This window comes from Notolepis coatsorum, assembly GCF_963971535.1.
Source record: "Notolepis coatsorum genome assembly, chromosome: 5".
Classification (NCBI taxonomy): domain Eukaryota; kingdom Metazoa; phylum Chordata; class Actinopteri; order Aulopiformes; family Paralepididae; genus Notolepis; species Notolepis coatsorum.
Genome location: NC_140169.1, coordinates 95,646,575 through 95,663,636, shown reverse-complemented (window position 1 = coordinate 95,663,636; position 17,062 = coordinate 95,646,575). Strand labels below are relative to the sequence as shown.

At 46.9% G+C, this 17,062-nt stretch overlaps 1 protein-coding gene across 1 annotated transcript in view; it reads right to left on the bottom strand.

Annotated features, from left to right (window-relative positions):
- Positions 1 to 17,062, bottom strand: part of LOC311227950 (exostosin-1) — a gene marked incomplete at both ends in the record, with an annotated part of 687,742 nt that overhangs the window by 167,583 nt on the left and 503,097 nt on the right. The window contains one exon of the mRNA XM_084313822.1: positions 1,478 to 1,573. Within this exon, the coding sequence (XP_084169948.1) occupies positions 1,478 to 1,573 (96 nt within the window). The remainder of the gene's footprint in view (positions 1 to 1,477; positions 1,574 to 17,062) is intronic.

The window sequence follows — 17,062 nt, the reverse complement described above, 5'->3', positions numbered from 1 at the left end:
TGCACTGAGGAATGAGCGGCAGTACCGTGACCTATGCAGACCTATTAGCAGAGAGCGATGAGATACCTACCAAGACCTGTGTAATACCCTGGAGCCAGCACTGAGGAGCCGGACCAGATGCTCAAACCCTGTGCCACCACACGTCCAGTACCTGGGCACGTGCGCATCAAGGCACCCTCCCCAGATGCGTTTCCATATATCAACAGAAAGCAATACCACTCCATCAACGTTCAAATCATCTGCGACGCCAATAACCACCTGCTCAACGTGGTCCCCCGCTTCCCAGGAGGTGTACATGACTCCTACATCTACAGAGCAGATCTGTGGGTGTGCACCTAACAGTAACTGCACACTACGTCACCCCAGAGTGGAACATCGAAAGCTACGTTCTGCAAACTTTCCCCCACTGTACCGAAATTAACCGTGAACCATGACTTCAAAACCGAGGTACATACCGGACCGCGTGTCTGTACATCTGTCTGTACATACCTGCATATAATCCTTTTTACATATCTTTAGAAATTATATATCTGTATATCCCTTACCTACTCTTACGCTGCTGGCCAGTATGACTTACTACTATAGGGTCTTAATACCTGTATCACTGTACATATTAATACTACAACTATGTACATCCATCTCATGAGCACTATTACGCAGTAGTATTTATATATTTTATACCCAGTTTAATCACCTGTGCATTGTATGTTACTATTGTACATTAGTTTTACATTTGTACTCTGGTTAGATGCCAAACTTATTTTCGTTGTAATGTACTTGTGCTGTATAATGACAATACATTTTAATCTAATCAAATCTAATTTAAAAAGTGGCCATTTTTATTTTTGTTTTTGAGGACTGCATACTTTTTTTGCAAAGCTTAGCTTTATACTTTATACTTATAGCACATGCGTGAGCTTGGTCTCTTTTGAAAGGTAACATTCTGACGTTACTAAAGCAAAAAAGGAAAATCACTTTTAGTGCTAATGAAATAGAGTAACAGATGTTTGAACTTGAACTTGAACTTGTACTCACATTTCTCTTTAGTGGTTGCCAGATTCCTGTTTTTAAGTTCTGTTTTAATCAGTCGCAAAAATCCTCTTCTTACAAGGCTATTTACGAGGAAACTTACAAGAATGTTCGAGAATGAGGTCCAATAACCTCCTCACTTCCTACAAGGGCTTGTAGTAGAGAACACGGTAATGTTAGTGACAACTAGGGATGGGCCCGAATTAATTCGGGGAAAGCACAGATAATGAGATGGACACAAATATTTTCATTCCACAGATATTAATATTATTATTCAGGGGGAAAATAATTATGTTATGAGCTCCATTGATGCAGCACACTCCGCCTAGGTGCACCATCTGTTTGCCATAAAAAACGACCTGTAGGACTGCCGTATGTCTTAGGTGGAAGGTGCTAAGGTTCTAGATGCTAGGAGTAAGGTGAAGTGGTAGTTGTTAGATGGTCTTACCCTGGTGTGTCCCTGGAGGATGGCGAGAGGCACGCTGGTGGAGGGCCACTTGTCCCTGGGAGGTAAAGGTTTGTCACAGTTCCATAATACTACGATCTAGAGAGAAGATACACATATATACAGGTCCATAATACTACGATCTAGAGAGAAGATACACATATATACAGGTCCATAATACTACAATCTAGAGAGAAGATACACATATATACAGGTCCATAATACTACGATCTTATTGAGTTTATTGAGTTTATTAGGATCCCCATTAGCTGTTGCATGACAACAACTAGTCTTCCTGGGGTCCACACAAAACATAAAACATTACATTCAACAAGACTTTTACAGAACAGTAAATAAATAGAATGAAAACTGATTTCCAAAGTCCATTTTCCTTCAAGCATTGACTTTCATATTTTCCATCATATACCACTTATTTTCTGATTTTCATTTCATTGGAAAGAAAATAATGATAATAATAATAATGATAATAAAATAAGAATAAAGTACTTATATCTGCATTTACAGATGCCAGTCTACAATTCTCTTACGGTACAACTACCTGAAATGAAAATAAAAGAGAAAAATGAATCGCACTGATGAGGGCTCACTCACGTGTGTTTGTGTGTGTGTTTGTGTGTGTGTGTGTGTGTGTGTGTGTGTTTGTGTATGTGCGTGTGTGTGTGTGTGTGCGCGTGTGTGTGTGTGCGTGTGTGTGTGTGTGTGTGTGTGTGTGTGTGTGTGTGTGCGTGCGTGTGTGTGTGTGTGTGTGTGTGTGTGTGTGTACTCAATGGCTGTCATGCTTACAAAGGGCTCTACATTTGTAGGCATGATAGGATCGTGGACCTGATTGCAGACAGTGTCAGTTCCACACTCGGGTCACCTGCAACATATAAACTGTATAAGCTTACCAGTGTGAAGCCATATATGCTCAATCTGTGTAGGGACAATTCACTGTTCTCTGATATTTCAGCAAACACCCCCGATGTTGTTATTGTTAATGAGAATAACAGAGAGGTTCTCATCCTAGAAGTTGGTTGCACGTTTGACTACAGTCTAGAGGAAGCCTTTACAACCTAAATGTTAAAATATCAACTGTTAGACCATACCATATCACAACTCGGCTACAACTGTAAACTTTTAGTCTTCATATTTGGAAGCCTGGGTCATGTCCGTAAATTGGGTGTTAGAGGCTTTCAGTTGGCCGGTCTTCCGAAGAGAAGAGCCAAACAATTAGCAAAATATTGCTCAGTGTCAGCAATTATTGGCAGCCGGGCAATTTGGAGAAGACGCTGCTATCTGTATCCATGAGCTGTGTGTAGATTGTCAGGTTCATCATCCATGTGAGTCTGTAACTTTGGTTGCCATTGTCAATTTGGGCACGATTGTATCGGAATAATCCCACAATGTACAAGTGCACTGATAATATTTGTGTCCTTTAAACATTGTCTTTATGTGGACATAAATAAAGATTCTAAATGTGTGTGTGTGTGTGTGTGTGTGTGTGTGTGTGTGTGTGTGTGTGTGTGTGTGTGTGTGTGTGTGTGTGTTTGTGTGCTAAATGTGTGCTAAATGTGTGCCCTGCTGTGTCATTAACTTACGATCTTTGGGTTTCTAGATGCCTTTTCATTTGTCTTTTGAAACTTGATTTAGTTTTTTCTTTAGAGATGTGATCCGGCAAATTGTTCCATTCAGTCATGGCTCTATACAGCACTTTTCGTTGCATTGAGCCTGTTTTTGCTTTAGGGACTTGATAGCACCATCTTGTGGCATGTCTCGTCTTGTATGTGTGTATTTCAGAGCTGGGTGTTAATTGGCTATATCTGTGACGGATCATATTGGTCTGCGTTGTGTTGATGTTAAATGTTAATGTCCCGAGGGGGAGTTGAACAGGGGAGCTCCCGCGCCGCGGGCGACGACACAGGCCGCTGCACTAAGAAGTGAATTCACTCCTAACTACCGTACCTATGCGTCTGTTAACCCTGTTATGAGGAAGTGAGTTTACCAGCCCGTAATGCCACAGTCACTTGTCAACACCCCTGTTTCTGTGACTGTGGATAGACTCACGGGCTTCCCCGTTACACGTAGGATGACTCATCAGCTTGATATTTCTTAAAAAGACAAGGAGTGATACCGTCAGCCTCTCTTGGACTGTCGACCAGGAGAGCTTGACATGCATTTTTTTTAACATTACAACGTGATGTACAGCTTAGGGCAAGCCGGGCTGCTCTGTTTTGAACCAGCTGCAACTTTCCCAAGTCTCCCTTGTTTGCCCCTGACCAAATCATTGAGCAATAGTCAAGATGTGAAAGTACTAGAGTTTCAATGACTTGTTTGGTTAGTTGCTGTGTTAAAAACTCTGAACACCTCCTTATTACCGATATATTTCTCCCCATTCTTATCACCACTGATTCTATGTGTCTCGTCCATGATAGTTTGTTCACTAGAGTAACTCCTAGGAGCTTAGTTTCCTCCACCTGCTCAACCATTACATTATTTAACTTTAGATTTAACTGCGGTTTATGACGTAGTACATGATTTGTTCCAAATACAAAGCTTGTAGTTTTTTTTATGTTGAGCACGAGTTTGTTGCTATTCATCCATTTGAGTACCGTTTCCAGTTCTTTGTTCAGAATCTCAGTTAGATCTAGAGAGAAGATACACATATACAGGTCCATAATACTACGATCTAGAGAGAAGATACACATATATACAGTACAGGTCCATAATACTATGATCTAGACACACATGTGTTGACTCACAAAAAAACATTTGAAACATTTGTGAAAATGTATAAACATTCCAGTTTATATAATATTATCAAGAAAAATAAATGTTGTTTGGTGACAGACTTCTTCAGACAAAGATTTCTGAGTAAACTTTAACTACTGACATGCATTTATTGTATCGTCTGTCCTTCTCTCTGTAGCCTGTGTCTGTCCCTCTCTCTGTAGCCTGTGTATGTCCCTCTCTCTGTTGCCTGTGTCTGTCCCCCTCTTAGCAAGTGGGGGCCCATAATTATGTGGGCTCTCTTGAGGACGATTTGCCCACTGGCACTTTGGTGACCACTAGTGGCACGGGTGTGCATATAATACAATATATATATCGAATTAAAGCCCCATTTGTTGCCTGTCGATAGCCCTTTCAGGTGACAAAATCTGTTCAGCGGTTCTCGAGGCTTGCTCAAAGTACACGGTATTGCGCAAATACCACTCCCGACTCTTGGGGTTCTAGTTCGGTCAATCATTTGGCAATCTCGAAGATTACTGGACGGGGTTGTAGCCACTGAGTGTGGCTTTCCAATGATACCCCAACTGGGGATGTACGAATCAGGGATCTAGGTGAAAAGTCACAAGCGAAAACAGGAAGAGAAAAACCGCAGAATGAATCTATGAGAAATCTGAGCTTTTCTTTTGTACACAGTTTACCAGAATCACTCCTAATCACTCATTTCTGAATGGATCTTTATGACATTTGTACATGTACTACATAAGACTTGAGGCTATGCATCTCAGGAGTTTTTTAAGCCTCCAGCCATTCATGGGAAATACTACTTCTGGAATACTAACTACTAAAGAAAAACATGAGTAACAAGTTTTTCTACAACTCAAGTTCAGACCAATGTTACTCTATTTCATTAGCACTAAAGGTGAGCTTTCCTTATTGTATCGGAAACTTCAGAATGTCATCTTTCAAAAGAGACCAGGCTCATGCATGTAGTATAAGTATAAAGTATTTTGGTTTGCAAAAAAAGTATGCAGTCCTCAAAAACGAAAACTAAAAACAGGGCAGTTTGCTTCTTCTGAACAGTATGTCCAGACAATGAAAATAACGTCACACATGGTATTGTGTGAGAGGAGGAGAGAGAGAACTTCAGTTATATATCATACTGGCCGCTCGCTCTTCGCCATTATGAGATATCTCTTATCTCCTAGCACCTACTTTGCTCACGAACAAACAATTGCACTCACATGCACGTGACCAGGCCACGCCCCGCGGTCTACTATATGACGCCGGACATGGTCACACTCTACCTTCCTCTTTTTTTGTTTCCAACACGGACGTTGCAGTGCACTCCGTGAACTAATTGTTATGAAACGCAGGGAGAAATTACACAATGTCGGCCCGGCAGGTGGCTCGTGGGCTGTTAAAGCCTATACCGCCGCGGTATAGAATTAGCAGCGACTAGCAACATTGTTCGAATTGCTGTTTTTTCTGTCAAAAATGGTGTCGGGTGGTGGGGCCTTAGGGCCAGCCGACGTCGAAACATTGCGCAAGGTTTTGGGGTTATTAGCTTTTGACCTAGCGGCAAGCTATAACCGCAGGGAGGGCTAGGATGCTGTCAATGCTTGTTTACAGACATCTTTGGTTGGATCAGTCTCCCCTTGATGAGGAGAGAAGGTTTTTCCCTCTTCAGGGCTCCCCTTTCCGCAGAGGGAGAGCGGGCGGTATTTGACTTAGGCCCCACACCGCCTCACACTGCGCAGCCATGCTGATGACACAGTCCTGTACACCTCTGGTCCCTCCCCCGATGCTGTCCTGAAAACTCTCCAGGAGAGCTTTCTAAAAATCCAAGCTGGTTTCTCCGCCCTTTGCCTGGTCCTAAACACCAGCAAGACCAAAGTTATGTGGTTCGGCCACAAGGGTACCTCCCAGACTGGCACCATTGTAGCCGCCGATGGCAAAAAGCTTGAACTGGTCACCTCTTATAAATACCTGGGAGTGTGGATCGACACCAAACTCTCCTTCTCTGAACACCTAACTAAACTGCAGGCCAAAGTCAAAGCAAGGCTTAGCTTTCTGTATAGGAACCGTTCCTCCTTCACTAGATCTGCTAAACTCACCCTGGTCCAGATGACTGTCCTGCCGCTATTTGATTTTAGCGATGTAATCTACCGCTTGGCCCGTAAAGGTGATCTAGAGCGCTTAGATATCCTATATCACTCCGCCATTCGCTTCGCTACCAATGCCCCCTACAGGACCCACCACTGCGAGCTATACTCCCTAGTAAACTGGCCCTCCCTGGAGATTAGACGCAACATCCACTGGCTGGCCTTTGTATATAAAACACTTCTAGGCCGTAATCCCCCTTACCTTACTCGCCTAGTCCACCCTCGTCCACTCCCAAATTACCACACCCGGTCAGCCTCACATATCCTGGTAAACGCCCCCATGCCAACTCCTCACAAGGCCGTTCCTCCTTTCAGTACGCAGCAGCTGATAGCTGGAACACACTACAAAAAACCTTAAATATGGAAACGTTTATTTCAATTCGATTGTTTAAGGAAACTTTAACAAACTCCCTAGAGCACTCATGTAGATGTTTCTCCATGTGCTAACACCATGCTGCCACTATTGTTCTGTTGTCCGCCAGTTGTTGTTCAGTTCAGTTGTTGCTCTGTATGTATGTCCTGCCTTTTTAATAATGTTCCTTTGTGTTTTATTTTTATTTATTTGATTTTATCCCCCATCCCCTTTCCCCTAGGGGGCTTTTTACCCCCAAATAGGCCGTTATTGAAAATAAGAACTTGTTCTTAATTAACCTGCCTATTCAAATAAAGGTTTGATGAACCAGCGGCCATGTTTCCCCCGCCTGAGGTACCCTGGACACAAAGACAACAGGTGATCACAAGGCCGACAGCCTTGGCGGCCGAGGGATCGGCTACATTAGATGAGCACGCCCTAAAAAAACGTTGCCGTCTAGCTGTGTCTAGCTCGCTCTCCGGTCACTCCCCCCCCCAACACCAGCGGGATACAGGCTCTGATTTGTTCCCTTTAGCTGCGGGCCGCGTGCCTTCAGTGAAGCACGAGCGGCCCCACTTTTCGCTTCTCATGGGGACATGGGTTGACACCCAGTTGCTGGCTAGGCCTGGGTCTGTCCGTGAGAATGCTGTGCTGTCAAGCGGCTCCCATGCCACACGTTCTGCGTCTGTGTTTGGTGAGCCTGGTGTTGTGTCTGTCAACGATGAAGGTTGTCAGCGGGGGAACTCGAGGCCCAGGGGGTCGCAGCGCGAGTTCCCCCAGCCCCGCCCTCGCCAGGCCGGGTATCACGTTAGTGCCTCGCACGGCCGGAAGACCGGCGGTGGTCAGTCAGGCGCACGTGATTTGGGTGGTAGTAATATCACTACAGGGCTATGGTGTGTAGGAACCAACCCTATCTGGCAGTGTGGGGACCTCACACCTTGCATGTCCAGCGGTGGAACAGTTCCTCAGCAATCCATGCCGGGGAGGTGTTCAGTGGGGGAGCTTTTGTCACCCAGTGTGATGTCAGCTTCCCCTGTATCAAACCGGCCCTTTCTGTCGGGGTCCCCCCTTGGGTGCGATTGCCTCGTTGGTAGTGTCAGGGTGCGATATCCCAGCTCCACGAGACGCCCTGCTCGCGCGGTTGGCGAGTCCAGTGTTGGCAATGCACAGCGGGTGGGACCGGGCCGCCTATCTACGGTTCCTGGTGGACCAGCGCCAAATGGCGGCGGGTGCGCTTGGGATTATCATCACATATGGCTACAGCAGTGCCATATGTCGAGGTGGATGGAGAGAACGCTGAGGCGGGGACTTGTGTTGCAGTTTGCACAACCGTTTTCAGGTTTGGTATAGACCCTATTGTCAGGGTCAACAGCAGTGACAGCTCTGGCCGACGAGATCCAATCTCTGTTGGCGAAGCAAGCCATCGTCGTGGTCCCAAAGGAGGACGCGATGCGTGGCGTTTCCTCCCGGTATTCTCTGGTGCCCGAGAAATCAGGGGTGGGGGGTGTCAGACCCATACTGGACCTGTCCCATGGAAGGTTCAGAATGTTGACCGTCTCCCACCTGTTAGACGCTGTCAGGTGGGGGACTGGTTCACCTCCATAGACCTGTAGGATGCGTATTTGCATCCCGATCTTCCATCCTAGGGCTTACCTATGCTTCCTTTGCAGGGTTTAGCGTACAGGTACCAGAGGCTGCCGTTCGGCTACTCTCTGGCTCCCCCCATCTTCACCAAGTGCGTGGAGACCGCGCTGGGGCCTCTGCGTCGTCGGGGGTTACGAATTGTATTCTGCCCTGGACGACGTTCTTGGCCGGTCAGGGTAGATCGTCAGGTCTCATACCAGGCAGGTGGTGTCTCACCAGCCTGGGTTTTGCTGTAGACTGGAAGTAGAATGCTCCTCTTCCCAGTCAACGGGTGGAGTACTTGGGCCTTTTCTAAGCTCAAGGTCTATATGGGCATCCCTCTCGGAGCGGCGGCAAGTGGTTGGTTCTCGGCGCGCTCGGGAGGTTCCGTCCTAGGACGGTTACGGCGCTGTCCGTGATGCGCCTGCTGCTGGGGTCCCTCTTGGCCTCCTCTTCATGAGGAGGATACAGAGGTGGTTTTTCCAGTATGGAAATGGACCCGGTGTGTGACGACCCCCACCCTACCTGCTAATGGAGAGTCTGTTGACTCACCAGGAAGCATGGTGGAGTGGGTGGCTCGTTAACTGTATGAGACTCACCTGTGCAGTGCAGAGCTGCCTGCACCTGAATATATGTGTCTCTGTCTAATTTCCTCTCTGTCTGCTTTCTCCACTCCCAGGCACAGGTTGTACCAACACCCAAGCTGCATCCTTTGACATATTATAGCACTGATACTTACACCAAACACACACCACAGCATACTTACTCACTCATCCACACACTGCACTCACCACTGATTCTAATACAAAACATGTCCTTATGCTTTTGTTTGTTTATATAGGTTTAAATAAATACTTTTTTGTTAAATTGTTATCACGTGTGGACTCCCTATTTGTCATAAATTACCTGTTTGTGACAAATTGGGGGCTCGTCCGGGATACTGAGAAGTATGATATTGAGATTCCTGTTAGACTGTCAAAAGTGGCAGTCAAGGCCAGTTTGAAGGCAGAGTTGGTGGAGAAAGGTGTTCTCAAGCCAGCTGGGGTACCGCCTCTCAGTTTTGAGCAGCAGAAGGAACTTCTGTTACTGCAGCAGCATCAAGAGTTGGCTTTGGAAGAACTTAAGCAGAATAGTAAGCACAGACAGGAGTTTGCTTTGGAGGAACTTAGGCAAAAGACTGAGCTTGCCAAAGTAGAGGTGCAGAATAGAAAGCTAGATTTGGTCGGGGTGGGAAAGTGGCTCCGTTGCGATGTTACTGATGGTACTGGGGATCCGTCTCAGGGGGGTAAATTTGACGTTTTACGTGAACTGCGTTTGCAGGGGGGGCTCCAGTAGCTCACTGCATATCTCGGCGCTATTTCTGCGTCGGGGGAAACCGTGCTGCGTCACGGATCTGGTGGACTCCGAGTTCGATTCCCGGACCCGCCGCCATTTGCCAGAATGTCTTCCCCTGCTCTATATCCCGTTTCACCCTGTATCTGTCGGTCATGCTTGACCAGAAAAGCGATAAACGCTAAAAAAATAAAGTAAAAAAAAAATAAAAACTGCGTTTGCTTCCTCAGTTTAATGAAAAGGACCCAGATGTTTTTTTTTCATTGTTGGAACGTTTGGCAGATGCAAGGCACTGGAGTAGTGAGGATAGTTTTATGATGTTGCAGTGTGTTCTCACTGGTAGAGCCCAGGAAGCATACTCTGCATTGAGGTTGCGGACTGTAAAGTTTATGTACGGGTGAAGTCGACAGTGCTTAAGGTGTACGAACTTGTACCTAAGGCGTACAGACAGCGGTTCCGTACGTGGAAGAAAAGGGACAAACAGTCTCATCTTGAATTTTCACTGGATTTGAGTACCCAGTTTACCCGTTGGTGTGTAGCGTCTGGTGTCGATACCTTTGAACAACTCTCTGATCTGCTGGTATTAGAACAGTTTAAAAACTCTGTTCCTGTAAATGTGGCAACTTACATTACACAGCAGGGAGCAGTGATGCCGGGGGAGGCAGCAGCGTTGGCAGATGAGTATGTATTGATTCACAAGGGTAACTTCGTGGTTTAGCTATAGAGAAGGCTCATAGCAGAGAACATTTTTCTCCTCGTCCAAAGATGGGATCAGAGAAAAGGGGTGATTATGACACACGGTATAGACAGCCACCTGCATCTGACACACGGTATAGACAGCCACCTGCATCTGACACGGTATAGACAGCCACCGGCGTCTGTCAAAACATGTAACTACTGTAAACGTTCTGGACATGGGAAGGATGAGTGCCCACTTCTTGGCTCGAGGGGTGGGTTTAAGGCACAAGAAAAACCTGCTCTGCTGGCCAATTCCCTCACCCAAAGGATGGTGTCACCATCGGTACCGTCTGCTAAGACCATAGGACAGACGTGCCTGGAAGAATATGGTGCGTTTCTTTCTGATGGTTTTGTGTCTTTACAGGGCAGTGACGTTAGGGTGCCGGTCAAGATACTGCGGGACACTGGCTCAATCGATTAGTTTGTGCGTGAGTCGGTGTTGCCCTTTTCAATTGATTCTGACACAGGGGATGTTATCTTGATTCGAGGGATGGGGATGTCTGTGTTCCCATGTCCTGTGCATAACATTTATCTTGTTTCAGGTTTGGGGAATGGTGATGTGCAGATAGGTGTGCGTGCTGAGTTGCCTGTTGATGGAGTGGACATCATTTTGGGTAACAATCTGGCCGGGGTACGAGTGTGGGCCGATGGGCCTCTCCCAAATGTAGTCACCCAAAAGTCACCTAGTCCAACTTTGTTAGACACTTCATCTGATGTCATTGTGTATCCAGCCTGTGCAGTTACACGTGCCATGACAGCGGCGGGTGACACACCGGGTGCTACCCAGGCGACAGGTGTTGAATAGGTTCATGTGGGTTTGATTCTGCCTGAGTAACTCCAGTCCATGTTGAAGGCTGATTTGGTTGCAGAACAGGTGAATGATCCAGCTTTACGAGAGCTGTTTGAGAAAGCCGTGCCGTTTGAAGACATAGGTAGCTTGGCGCAGGGATACTGTCTTCATGACGGTTTATTGTTTCGGAAGTGGATACCGCATGAGGATGCTTTCGTGGGTGACCCCATTTTTCAGTTTGTGGTACCATGCAAGTTTCGTCCATTGGTGTTGCAGACCTGTCATGACAATGTGACAGGGCATCAGGGAGTGAGGAAAGCGTATGACCATGCGCTGATACACTGTTTTTGGCCCCGTTTAAAACGTGATATTTCCGCATATATCAAAACGTGTCACACGTGTCAGTTAACTGGGAAGCCGAGTCAGACCATCACACCGACTACGCTCTCTCCTATTCCTGCTGTTGATCAGCCATTTGAACATTTGATTATTGACTGTGTTGGACCATTGCCGCGTTCCAAACAGGGACATTTGTATTTGCTTACGGTAATGTGTCAGGTGACCAGATACCCGGCAGCGTTTCCGCTTAGGTCAATAACGACGAAGTCTGTTATTAAGGCGCTGACACAGTTAATTTCTGTGTTCGGGGTACCCAGGATCATTCAGAGTGATCAGGGTTCCAATTTCACCTCACACATGTTTGCGGCAGTTCTCCGGCAACTGCACATCAGGCACAACAAAGCGTCAGCGTATCATGCCCAGTCTCAGGGAGCGTTAGAGCATTTTCATCAAACATTGAAGTCGTTGCTGCGCTCCTATTGTGTGGAGTTAGGGGGTGACTGGGAGGAGGGGCTGCCCTGGCTTCTATTGGCCTCCAGGGAGGTAGTCCAGGAGAGCACGGGGTTTAGCCCTAATGACCTGGTTTTTGGTTACAAAGTCCGTGGTCCCATGGCTGTGTTGAAAGACAGCTGGGACATGACAGAACCCCCTCGGAAATTGGTTGATTATGTCAATGGTTTCAGACGCAGGTTGTTTTTGTCTGTTGAGTGTGCGAAGGAGAAGTTGGGGAGGTCTCAGGGAAAAATGAAGTCCCTTTATGATCGTTGCACTGAGCTTAGGCAGTTTAAGGCTGGCGATCAAGTTTTGCTTTTACAGCCGGTAGTAACGTCTCCCTTTCAGGCGAAGTTCACAGGCCCTTACACTGTTGTGCGGCAGGTGACTGACCTGAATTATGTTATTGCCAAAGGCAGGAGGGCAAATAGGGTATGTCATGTGAACCTTTTGAAACCCTACTACTCTGGCCATCCTGATGGGGGGGAGAATAATGGGGAGACTGAGAAGGTTTCTCTTTGTACCACTACAGTGCACAGGTCCACCTCTCCAGTAGCCGGCCCTGAGGAAGGAGTAAACCCGGATGTGGTGTTGCAAGGGCGGTTGAAAAATTCTGAGTCATTGGGAAAGTTGTGATGTAATTTTGGCAGATTTGGATGACTCGAAGCGTGTTGAGTTAATAGCTCTGATTAACCGTTATCCTGCTTTATTTTCAGATGTACCCTCACGCACACATCCAATTGAACATGATGTGGATGTGGGAGAGGCAGCCCCAATAAAGCAGCGCTTCTATCGTGTCTCACCCGAGAAACGCAAGCATTTGGACAATGAGGTTCAGTATATGTTGGACAACCAAATTGCCGAATCATGTTCGTCAATTGGGCGTCGCCTTGCCTGTTGGTCGGTAAACCCGACGGAACCTATAGACCGTGTACTGACTTTCGTAAAGTGAATAACATTACCAAACCAGATGTGTTTCCTCTTCCCCGCATGGAAGACTGTGTAGATCAGGTGGGATCGGCTACTTACGTGAGTAAGTTTGACCTTTTAAAAGGTTATTGGCAAGTCCCGCTGTCTAAGCGTGGCCAGGAGGTTTGCGCTTTTATCACTGCCTCTGGGTTGTACAAATACTTAGTTATGCCGTTTGGTCTTCGAAACGCCCCCGCTACTTTCCAGCGCCTTATGAACAAAGTAGTGGCTGGTCTGGATGGGTGTGCCGCAGTGGCGGCTGGCCACTAGGGGCGCTCGGGCGCCGACCCCCCTGGGTAACCCTGGTTAAAAGAGAGAAGAATAAGAAATATTTTTTTTGTTTTTTTGTTTTATAGCCCTATAAATAATATAAACATGTTTAAAATGAATAATATTTACTCATTTTAAGTATGTTTGTGTTTCCAATGCACAATATAACGTTAATATATCAAATATATATAATCGTTTTCCTGAATAGGAAGTGACTCACTGTCTGATAGAGAATACGTTCCGTTACCGTAGCCGCATTTCTCCTCGCCGCATTTCTTTCGGGCTAGACGCAATAGCGATTTGAGTGCGCGTGCACGCCGTGCACTGTTTCATCGCTGTATCCGTCGCAGCCAATCAGTGCGTAACGCGCTGTGCGTTGAAATATGATGTATTATGATGGAACACGGGCGCGTTTTGAAGCGGTCTAAGCAAGAGGCGTCTATAATTTCCGTAGCCGCATTTCTCGTAGACGCTCTCTGATTGGCCGACGCGGCGACGACAGTACTTTTCCGTAGCCGCATTTCTCGGTTTTGCTTAAAAGTGGACGATAGAACGCCAGGTAGTTTGCAGGATGTTCGATGCTGTGTGTTGTGATGCAGTCTCGAGTCTGGACAGTGGGCAGTGGATATACATCGACAACAGTCTGGGGGACAGTCAGTGGACATACACTTTATCAAGCCCTCCGGCTTGACCACGTTTCAATTAAACAAAGTGAGTTAATTCTCTCTCTCTCTCTCTCTCTCTCTCTCTTAGCCACTCAGCTAACGTTAGCCGCTGTTAGCCACTCAGCTAATGCTAAACTAACTAACTAACTAACTAACTAACTAACTAACTAACTAACTAACTAACTAACTAACTAACTAACTAACTAACTAACTAACTAACTAACGCTCTCTCTCTCTCCCTCTCTCTCTCTCTCTCTCTCTCTCTCTCTCTCTCTCTCTCTGGAGTGGAGTTTCGTTTGGATTGAAAATACGTGGATTATGGCTTGTTCAATATCGTCTATGTTTGAATGAATGAATGAATGAAAACTTTATTAACAGATTGCAGAATGGATGGGTACAATACAGTACGGCTCAATACACACAATTGTTAAGGTGATGCAGACCAGAGAAAGACGTTTCTCTTGTTTACATCAGGGTCCCCCGTTTTCGATTCATATCGATAGTTTAATAGCTAGCCTTGGCTCGTTTAACAATATGCAAAATATGTGTACAGCCCTGTACTCATACTGAAGTTATTCTTGGTATATACTACTACACATACTAGGTCTGATTGTGTAACGAATCGATTCCACGTCGCGCTGTGTGTGAGAGAGAGAAAAAGAGAGAAGGAGAGATAGAGGGGGATACTAATTAATTCCGCCCCCCCGTGAAGAATTCACGAGCCGCCACTGGTGTGCCGTCTACCTGGATGATGTGGTGATCTACAGCGACACATGGTCTGAACACCTTCAGCGTATCCGGGCACTATTCAAAAAATTGGTCTGGGCACGGTTGACTATTAACTTGGCCAAATGTGAATTTGCAAGAGCCACTGTCACCTATTTAGGAAAGGTGGTCGGTCAGGGCAGCGTGCGCATGGTTCAGGATAAAGTTGTGGCTATTGTAAATTATCCCCCTCCAACGACAAAAAAGGATTTGATGCGTTTTCTGGGTTTGGTGGGTTATTATTGGAGTTTTTGTCGCAACTTCTCATCCGTAGTAGAGCCGTTGACTAACTTGTTGAGGAAGGACTCCAAGTATGTCTGGTCAGGCAGATGCCAAGTGGCATTTGAAAATGTGAAGGCCCTATTGTGCTCTGAACCTGTGTTAACTGCTCCACGTTTAAATGACTCCTTTTCATTACAGGTGGATGCCTCCAACGTGGGGGCAGGGGCAGTCCTCCTGCAGGTGGATGTGTATGGGGTGGATAAATCGGTGGCCTTCTTCTCAAGGAAGTTGAACACCTACCAACTTAACTACTCAGTTATCGAGAAGGAGGCGTTATTACTGATTTGGGCACTCCAACATTTTGACGTGTATCTGGGGTCAGGGTTGACTCCCCTGGTGGCGTACACGGATCATAATCCTTTGACCTTTTTAAAGTCCCTCCAAAATCCCAACCAGAGGTTGATGAGGTGGGCTTTGTTTTTACAGCCCTATTCTTTGGACATTCGTCACATTAAAGGGTCTCAGAATGTGATTGCGCACGCATTATCCCGCATACCCTAAGTTGGTCCCATGAGGATACTTTGTTTTGCCTCTCTCTATCTGTTCCCCAATCCCTACTGTCGCAGGCTCTCTTAAATAGCTTCTTAGGGCCCTATGTTGCTGAGAGCGGAGGCAGGATGGTGAGGGGAATGGGTGAAGGGTAAAACAATGTTTATTTTGATTTGAATATAGGGGACACAATATTGTGTTACTTGAGTTTATGTATTGATTTAGTTTGGTTAGTCACTTATAAATAAAAATGTAATTTGTTAATAGGGAAGAACCCTTTTCTTTAGGGGGAGGGTGTGACGACCCCCACCCTACCTGCTAATGGAGAATCTGTTGACTCACCAGGAAGCATGGTGGAGTGGGTGGCTCCTTAACTGTATGAGACTCACCTGTGCAGTGCAGAGCTGCCTGCACCTGAATATATGTGTCTCTGTCTAATTCCCTCTCTGTCTGCTTTCTCCACTCCCAGGCACAGGTTTTACCAACACCCAAGCTGCATCCTTTGACATATTATAGCACTGATACTTACACCAAACACACACCACAGCATACTTACTCACTCATCCACACACTGCACTCACCACTGATTCTAATACAAAACATTTCATTGTTCATGTCCTTATGCTTTTGTTTGTTTAGATATGTTTAAATAAATAATTTTTTGTTAAATCACGTGTGGACTCCCTATTTGTCATAAATTACCTGTTTGTGACAGGTGTGAGACATGTGGAAGCGGCTGAAGGTTCCCATGTCAGTACTGGTGGACCTTGTCTTCTGGGGAGGGTCTGGTGCCCTCACCTGTGGGGTCCCCGTGGGCAGCAGGCTGTCACATGTCACGGTCTTCACCGACGCCTCCCTCATGGGATGGGGGGGACGTGTCGGGCCAACGCAGCAGGGGGCAGCTGGCAAGACCATGTTGCCCGGTCTGCGCTACATTCAATGTGTTGGAATTGAAGGCAGTCCTTCTGGTCCTCAAACGGCTCGACCACCTTGTGGTGGGCAAGCATGTTTTGGTCAGGACGGACAACACGATGTCAGTGTTGTATATTGTCAGACAGGGAGGAGTGCGCTCCCCCCGTCTTCACCGGGCGGCGGTCGGGCTCTGGCTATGGGCGTTCTCCATCTGCTCTGCCTGAGGGCTCTCCACATCCCCGGCAGGGAGAATGTGGGTGCAGGTGTGATGTCGCGGGGCGGTCTTCACCCTGACGAGTGGGGACTACGTCCAGACATAGTCGGGCAGGTCTGGGACCGATTCCGTGGCCGTCCGGGATTCTGTACGCATTCCCCCCCTTACACCTGATAGCTCAGCTGTTGGGGCGGGTACGTCGGGAGCGCGGGACTTGGTCCTGGTCGCGCCGGGCCGGGGCTCAGCTGTGTGGTCCCCGGCCCTGATTCAGCTCTTGGTGGCCCCGCCGTGGCCTGTTCTGTGGTCACCGCGGGCCCTCTCTCAGGCACGCGGAACTCTGTTCTGCCTCCTGTTCTGGGGCAGCCTCTAGGCTTGGCTGCTGACAGTGTGAATCTGGTGGGGATGCGTCTTGACTATTCTGTGGTTAACGCTATCCGGTATGCGCACGCTCCGTCCTCTACCGCGGC